The 9,281-nt window shown below is 40.2% G+C and overlaps 1 protein-coding gene across 1 annotated transcript in view; it reads left to right on the top strand.

Annotated features, from left to right (window-relative positions):
- The first annotated feature begins 1,985 nt into the window (after positions 1-1,985).
- LOC102772014 (chromosome unknown open reading frame, human C9orf135) overlaps positions 1,986-9,281 on the top strand; it is a 54,939-nt gene continuing 47,643 nt past the window's right edge. The window contains exon 1 of the mRNA XM_015565029.1: positions 1,986-2,247. Coding sequence (XP_015420515.1) covers positions 2,096-2,247 — 152 coding nt within the window. The 5' untranslated portion in view covers positions 1,986-2,095. The remainder of the gene's footprint in view (positions 2,248-9,281) is intronic.

The following is a 9,281-nucleotide window of genomic DNA, read 5'->3' as shown; positions in this document are numbered from 1 at the left end:
ATTGCCCCCCCCCCCACCCTGATCGTGGGCAGGGTCAGCTGACTGACCTCCTGGTGCTGCCCCCAGCCCCCCGCTGGACCTAGCCCCAACCACCCACCCCTTTCGGGGGGTGGGGTCAGCCAACCTCCTGCATCCCCTCCCCCCCACCGGTCTGGCCCAATGGCTTCCATCGGGGCAGCCGGCCAGACCCCACCTGTGCATGAACTTATGCACCGGGCCTCTAGTAAAGTTATAAAGAAGAAAAAAGAATAGTATAACAAAAAAGCATATTTGTAGACTCAAATAGACTGTCATCTTAGCTTAAGGAACTCTAAAATAACAAGCTATCTTTTGCTTGTTTTGTTAACTTACTGCCAGTGGGTGTGTTGAAATGCTTTGAAATTTCTGCAGCACCTGTGCAGCAGAGAAAGAGGTCTAAGCTCCAGGAAGCTCTGTCTCTCCCTCAGATTGGCGGCACAGACCTGACATCTTGGTTGCACGTTTATTATGTTGCTACCACTTTAAGCATGAGTAAAAGAACCACACAAGCAGATGATAGCAATGGTGGTCATATTTGGAGCAATGGCTATATGCTATGATTTATAAAGCACTGAGCTTAACACAGATCTTATTTACCCTTTTAAAATTAACTTCTATTTTCCTCCCATTACTTCAAGAAGAACTCAAATAGCAGTCAGTAATCTACTAGCACTTAGCTGGATTGGTTTCAAATTGCATGGCTTAACTGTGGCTGTCTGTAAAATAGGGTCTTAGGTACCACAGGGGTCCACACGGAGCGATCACAGGCGACAGAAAAGCATTTAATAGTTATGTGTAATCAAATTTATGAAAACTCATCCCGCAAGGCACTTCACTATTTATAGGAGTGCTATAACAAATCTTTTGCAAACTAGAGAACCTATTTGTAATGTGAAATCTCTTAATTTGTCTACTTTTAAATTTGAATTTTTGTGTATATGTGGTCTTCATAAAGTAAGACATTTATGAAATTTCTGAAAGCCCAGGTAAATATAACACAATCAGACATAATTTTCACTCACTCATTTAACACTGTGAAATGATGCCATGTACTAAAAGCACTGTTCCAGGTAAGAGGGAGGGCCCTGATATAGTCCATTAATGCCCTCAAAGTGTTCAACTGAGGCTGGGGAAGAGAATTCTGATGTGTTAAATATTTTTTACTTGGAAAGTGAAAAAATGAAATAAGCACTTCATTGATTTCTTGAAAGCAATGCCATAGATAATTATTTTGAAATCTCCTTGCATATAACTCACAATACAATAATGTGGTGAATTTGGATTGTCACAAAAGATCATGTTTTAAATGATAAGAACTTGGTACGTCTTAGGAAGCTGAATGTACCGGAGCCCTAAACTGTACTTAAGAATCTGGAGACCTTAGGTTCTCTTGTTCACGCCGCCCCCTTTTCAGTCCCAAACCTTCCTTCGTGTTTTTGTTTGTTTGTTTGTTTTGTTTTTTTTCCAAAGGAAGAAACTCATGTTCAGAAAGTATTGAAAGCAGCTGAAATTGGAACCAGCCAGGTCATTTCATCTCAGACTTTTTAGCTGAATGATTCCATTCCTCCTCTTTCTCAGTTAGAAAAATCTATATAGAAATGACATATTTTAGGGTTTGAGGTGTGTTCTCTTGCTCCCTTTTAGTCAAACTTGTATAAGCAGAAAGTATGGTGGCAACAGATGATGGATGGTAAAAAGAATTTATGCAAGGATAGCGGAACAGACCCCTCTCCGGGGTCAGGTCCCATCAGCCCTTGACTGACCCTAGGGTCCCCCTAAAACTCCGCCCAGCCACTCGGAGATTAGGCTGCTGGGCGGGCGAAACTACAAGTCCCAACATGCAGAGCCTCCTTCTATGAAGCCCGGACGCCCCCTCGTTCCATTCTGGGAAATGTAGTTTCCTTTAACTCCGCAGCAACACTGTCTAGGAAACCTGGGTTATTACGTTTGAGGGCGCCCTCCCTCCATTGACCCCGCCCCAGGTTGCTTAGGAGTTGAGAGACGCCGAATCTTGGAGTAGTTGGCTCGGGCCCAAACCAGCGCAGAGGGAAATCAGGTCTGCGCCGCGAGGGCGGTCATGGAGAACTTCGGCAGCTCCCACCAGGACTTGTGCAGCACTAGGGAATACCAGTTTGAGATCGGACCCCCCGACGTGCTGGAGCGCAAGGGCTCCCTGACCCTCCGCTCCCATCACAAAAAATACTCGAATCCGGTGTTGGTGTATTCCTGGTGAGCGAGCTCTCCCAAGCTCCCCTTTCTCTGGGTCTGGGGGAGGGAGAAGCGCGGAAGAGATGGGGAAAGGAAGGAGAGTAATAGAGCGAGGACAAGGGCGGAGAGGATAGAATAAACAGAGGAGGATGAGAACAGAGGAAGGGAACAACAGAGAAAGAAAAGGATGAGACAGAACTGGGAGAGGAGAGAAGAGAAAAGCAAGGGAAACATCTTCAAAGGATAAATGGGGAGGGTAGGAATGCAAATTGGGAACCGAGGAGAAGATAGGAGGGGAGCGCTCTGGAGGAGTGGCTCCCCAGCACACACCAAGACCTGCTGCAGCCCGTGCCCTGCCACCAGAGGTCATAGATCACCCAAGTGCAGGATGGATCGAAGGGTGTTTGCAGAGGCGTGGAACTCTGGTCTCTGAGACAAGTACTTGCTCACAAAAGCAGGGCATTAGGAGGAGGCCAGGGGACAGGAGAGAGATTTTTGTTCAGAACATGGCTTCTAGGACTGTCATTTGGCAGTAAGGCACACTGAATAACTTGAAAGACATCCCTAGGCCTAGCCTAGGTGATAGGCTCCTATTAGGCTCCTAGGATTCTTCAGACCAGGGACTGCAAACTGGTATTTCCCACTAAGGCCAACAGTTTGTTTGGCATGCTCTGTGTTTTCATTTTTAAATAATTGCCCACATTTAAAACCAGGAGGTTATACATAAAAATGCAGGATTATGTCTTTTCTTGGAAAGTTGAAAGGATTTTATTCTTCCTGGCAACAATGAATGTACCACTACCGAAGATAAGAGTTCTCTTAATTGCACTCATAAAAGTTCTTGCCTGGTCCCAGAAGGTATTTGCTTTACTTCCTTTGCCTTAGCCCTTGGGCTTTGAATTCACTTAGAGATTATGTGGTTTTATTAACTATTGCAGTAACCAATAGCAAAACCATAACATATAACTGGGAGAAAAATGGGGACTTTTAGGGCAATTAGGATTCTGTATTTGGAATTCTCTGGGGGAGAGCAAAAAGAGAAAGTGAAGTCATCTTCTTTATACTTTTGCCATTTAAAGATGATTTGGGCCCCTGCTGGTTTGGCTCAGTGGATAGAGCATTGGCCTGGGGACTGAAGGGTCCCAGGCATGCAGGAGGTAGCCAATCAATGATTCTCTCCTATCATTGAATTTTCTCTCTCTCTCCCTCTCCCTTCCTCTCTGAAATTAATAAAGAAATATTTAAAAAAATAAATAAAGATGATTTGGACTTAGCCCTAAAGCTAAGCCCTCCTTGATCCCATTCCTTCATGCAATGTATGTGAGCCCTGTAGCTTCTGTCTTGCAAATTTTTCACACCTATTCCTTACTTTTCCAAAGCCTTATTTTTTCGTCTCATCTCCAAGATCTGCCTGTTTTGAATTCAGTATGGAAGTTTATATAGATTTGAAATCCAAAGCTACATTGAGAAACAAAATCCTCTTTTAGCCTCATACAGGGCTTACCTCATGGCCCTCAAGCAAAAACACTTACCTCTTCCATGATTCTGTTACTCCATAAGGATTTAAGTTATGATATAAATCACTACTAGAAATTATTGTTACAGAGAAAGATCTTTTCAAGTGGATAGTACTTTGTTCTTTTCTCCATTGCTCTGAGGAGTTGCCTTGTGAACATCAGAGACATCAATAGCAAAACTACAGAAGGACAGAAATGAGAAGGAGGTGAGGAATTTGGTGCGGAGAAGGGTGGTATAACACTGAAAGTCATTCTGGCCACTTCTGGAAATGTAGAGAGATTTCTCATGCTATTGATTTTAGAAAGACGGTTTGGGAGCAGGAAGAAATAAATTCAGTCCAATTAACAGCTACATATTGGAGATGCAGAGATGAATAAGGAGATTCAATGAGATAATTTGTATAAAGCATTTAGCACCATGCCTGGCACATAGTAAGCAGTCAATAATATGTGGTATCTAGTAATACTATTTATTTAGGATAACATAATGGTTAAAAGTGTGGGCTCTAGGTTGAACACCAACTTTGCAGCTTGTGATATGGCAAGTGATACTCTGGGCCTCTGTTTCTGCAACTGTGAAATGGGCATGAAAGGATTCTAGTAAGATTAAACATGGTGTTGTATGTGAAACTCCTTTTTAACATATAGCCTGCCACATAGTAAGCACAGTAACTGGTATATACATACATAGGATATTTCATTGACCTAAAGGAAGTTCATAGGCCAGTAAAAGAAAATGTCAATCTTATTTGTGCAAAATAGAGATAAGTATAAGAGGCAAAGGGAACAGGAAAGGAAAGTTAGTGTGTGTGTGTGTGTGTGTGGGGCGGGGGGGGGGGGGCTGGTTTCCCGAGCAGGGTTTAGAAAGAATAGGAGCTTCATAGGTAAATAAAAGAAAACAGGCAAATGCAGTGGAATAGCAAGCAGCAGCACAGGGAAATACAAGTTGTTCTCTATAGTTGGCAAATACAGTCAATCCTCATTATTTGTAGGTTTTATATTTGCAAATTTGTCTACTCGCTAAAATTTATTTGTAACCTCAAATCAATGGTCGAGGTGCTTTCATGGTCATTTATGGACATGTGCAGAGGGGCAAACATTTTGAGTTACTGTCTACACGCATTCCCAGTTGAGGTCAGACAAAGTGACATTCTGCCTTCTTCTTTTAGCACTCATATGGGAGCAGATACTCTTTTTGCAGTGCCATGTTGTTGTTTTTTTGCATCTTTGTGAGTTTTGAAGGTGATTTATTATTAAAACGGTCCTGAAGTATAGTGCTCAAGAGCTATCTAGTGTTCCTAAGTTCAAGAAGTGTGTGATGTGGAGAAAATTATGTGTTACATAAGCTTCATTCAGGCATGAGTTATAGTGCTGTCGGCTGTAAGTTCGATGTTAATTAATCAACAATATATATTGAATAAGGTGTCTTTAAATAGAAACACACATAATACCTGGTTATATTTTGATGGGTTTATGAAAATGGCTCACAGGAAACAAACCCTATGTTTCTGAGCTGGATGTACTGCGGCTGCTCTTTTTTTCTTCCATATCCAACCAGTTACCAAGATCTGTCCTAAAAACAAAACAAAACAAGAAAAAACTGCATAAAGTTCAAATTGTATAAATTTCCAAACAAATGATGTCATTGACCGTTTTGTTTTTTTGCATTATGGTTATATTTGTTTGGTTTCTACTGACTTATTTTAGTACATATTAAAGCTTTTATTGATTTTTATGCTTTTATTAAAGGTTAGCACTTACTACTTATAAGACACCATTTGAGTGGCCTTTCAACTGAGTATTTGATTAAATGACTATATCCATGGGTTTGCAAAATAGAATTGGTGTTTGGAAGAAATTTTGACTTACCTAGTTTAAACTTTTGGGTGATTCCCGTTTTCTGTTTATGTGGCATGTAATACAAGTCTGCTTGACTTCACTACACATATTTAAAATGGTTGTGTATAATGGATGTGATAAAGTGATATACCCGGAATGGTTGTTAGAGGTATTACTGGGATGCGACATTGTCTAGGAGCCATCTCTTCCTTGCAGCTGGAGTGATAGATACAGAGCCATATCACCTGCATCTCACCTTGATGCTTCTGGGTGAGAGAAGACTTTTCTAGAGATTACTCTTCTCTAGTCATTTCTGTAGCATTTATGGAGCTATATCATCAGATGATTTCTTCCAGAAATTCTGAATTGAGGAAAAATTTTGTCTTGGGATATCTTCCCACTCACAGGAATAATGCAATACGAAGAACCAGAACAACTATACTTGTCTTTAATAAATTCTCTGGTGTGAGGCTATTTATTTATTTATTTATTTATTTTTACTCTTCCCTTCCTTGGCCAAATCAACATTCAATAATAAGTGATGATCATTTAAAGCAAAAAAAAAAAAAATCATTTGAGTTCCCTTGGAGATAGTTCATGTTCTGATCTCCATGGTGACAGAGTTTTAAGAGTTCAGGTTAATTTTATGTATTTGTTATTTCAATTACTTTTCTCCCCTGCCTGAAATAAGAGCCAAACCCCACCCTGTAATAGGAAGAAAACAGAAAAAGGAAAAAGAGGAAGAAAAATAAAATATGGTGATAATTGTGGGATAGGGATAGCATGAATCCATAATAAAACCAGAGTTGATTTTCACAGCCATAATCCTGATGCAGCAAGATAACATCAAAAGATTTTTGGGCATCTCTGCATAAGCGAGCTTAAAGAAGTATAATGCATTAGACTTCTGATTAGAATGGTAAAGCATTTAAAATGGAAGCTAAGCTGTGCTTTCCCTCGTTTAGTGCATGACTTAGCAGGGACTAACAGGTAATAAAGAGATTTTGAGTTAATATAGGAACAAATTTTAAGATCACTCTATTTGTCCCATGTTTTGGAGCTTCTGCGTCTTTTTGTTGATAGAAACCTAAGAAATTCGAGCCTTTTATTTCTCAACAATGCCCAACTTTCAAGAAAAATATCTCCCTCAGCACTCAAAAATTCCATCTTGTTAGAAGTTAACAGCAACACTTTTTTTTCTTCATATTCTTGGCACAACAGTCGTAAATGTTCCCAAGGCAAAATGTAGATGCCTCTGATTTATTGGAGCAAATGTTATCTTAAAGAGTTAAGCAAAGAAAAGTACAAAGATTAATATTTCAAAAAACAACCTTACTATAAGTGAGCAAAAAAAGGCAGTACATATTGGATTCTTTTGTTAAAAGATGTGTCTATATGACATTGAAAAGAGACTGAAAGGATATTCACCATGTAACACAAAATATTTGCAGCTAAATGGTGGATTTATGGATTATGTATCCTTTTTTTCTCTTTGCCACTCTACATTTTCCATAAGGAACTTGTATTATTTTCATAAAAATAAATTAAAATTACTTCAAATTTTTTTATATCATTGTCTATGTATCTTCCACTGGAGCAAACATTTCCTAAATGATCAGAATTTAAACACAATACTTCATCTTTTTCAGAGTCTGAGTCATTCTTCATAGTTTATTATAAGTCTTTTTAAAATATCTTTTTAATTGCTAGTTTAAGTTGGATGAAAAGGATGATGCTATTCACATTCATTTGGTTTAACCACCCTTTCATTCTGTGCTCTATAATGGTAGATCCTATGCTACGGTTATTTTTAATCTAGTCCTACGTTCTTATTTCTCAACATACGCACATACCCACAAAGGCTTTTGAATGCAGTCATTTGTGTGTGTGTGTGTGTGTGTGTGTGTGTGTGTGTGTGTGTGTAGGGTGGGACACCTTATTTTCTATATTTTCAAGATAAAGTCCAGGAGACTGCATCCTGCATCCTTTTGTCCTGACTACATTTTCTTTTCTTTTTCTCTTTTTATTTTTATTGATTTTCTACAGAGAGAAAGGGAGAGGGATAGTTAGAAACATCGATGAGAGAGAAACATCGATCAGCTGCCTCCTGCACGCCCCCCACTGGGGATGCGCCCGCAACCAAGGTACATGCCCTTGACCGGAATCGAAATGGGGATCCTTGAGTCCGCAGGCCGACGCTCTATCCACTGAGCCAAACCGGTTCTGGCGTCCTGGCTACGTTTTCAATGATACTCTCGTTTATGAAGTGCCAATCAAATGATTTTCCTAAACACTTGTGGTTATAGAATTGCTGTGCCTCGACCTTTGTGTGAGGTTTTGCTCAACTGAACTGCCAATGACCAAAATAAAACAGGTTTACTTGCAAGGCCAAGTATTACAGGACAGGTATTTTCCTACATGGGTGCTCTTGGATTAGGAAATATCATTGCTGTATATGAGTACCTCTGCCTGAGCCAACCACCTACTCTTGGGGACCATTTCCCACTAGGGCCCTAGGAGCCACCAGAACCCCTCATAATTCTGCTGTATTCTTTCTTTCATAGACAGTCACAAGTACTTTTTCGCCAAGTCTTTTTTTCTCTCTCTCACCTCACTGATGATCCCTTCTAGTTCAGGGTGTGGGGAGTGAGGGAGAAGGTAGGAAGAATGTGGGGCTCAGTGCTAAGGAGAGGTTCGGTCTATGAACACCGGAACTAAGCTCGGGATTTTTAGTAGCAGTGGAACTGGTATTAGGTAAATTCCTCTGAGTTGGCTTAGGAAGCCACCTCACTGGCACCATTTTCTGTGCGCACTGGTCAGTCTTCTGGTTGCAAGTGACAGATACTAAGCTTGTACTAGCCTTAAAAAGCAAGAGAATGAATTAGCTCATGGAATTCATAGAATGGTTGATTACCAGATGAGAAGGGCAGGGATGCAGTTCAATCTTAGGAACAACTGGAATAAGGGATGCAAATGCAACCAGGTCTCACTTCATGTTTTCTCTCTCCTCCTCTGTGTGTTTGCTTCATCTTATTCATTGAAAATTATGGGAAACATGACTGCTCCAGTTCTGGAATTTATACCTACAAATAAAGATTGATGTTAAGGTATTTTCAGTTTAGAATCTACAAATCCCAGGTCAGATATCCATTCCTGGGCCAAGTATCTGTTTGGGCTCACCTGACTGGGCAAAATTAGATGGAAATATGATAGCTCTGTATTGGTGAGGTAGACCAACCCAGAAGAAAAAAAAGGCTGGGCTAGCAATCCTATAGATGTCTACTATATCCCATCTTATTCTATAGATCTATACTGTATCACATCCTATACTTATAGATGTCTACTATATCCCATCCTGTCCTATAGATGTCTACTGTATCCCATCCTATCCTATAGAGATCTACTAAATAACTAAATAGTTACTACAGTGGAGAATGAATTCCAGATTCCAAAGACCCAATTTTATAGCAACAGTTTAGAATACAATCCATTAATATATTGGGGACTTTCTGCATTTGCTGTTATTTTTTATTTAATTAAATCTTTATTGTTCAGATTATTACATTTGTTCCTCTTTTTCCCCCCCATAATTCCCCTCCTCCCAGTTCCCGCCCCACCCCTGCCCTCACTCCCACCCACTGTCCTCATCCATAGGTGCACGATTTTTGTCCAGCATCTTCCCGCATCTCCAACACCCCT

Source organism: Myotis davidii, unplaced genomic scaffold, assembly GCF_000327345.1.
Source record: "Myotis davidii unplaced genomic scaffold, ASM32734v1 scaffold616, whole genome shotgun sequence".
Classification (NCBI taxonomy): domain Eukaryota; kingdom Metazoa; phylum Chordata; class Mammalia; order Chiroptera; family Vespertilionidae; genus Myotis; species Myotis davidii.
This window is presented reverse-complemented; position numbering and strand designations above follow the sequence as displayed.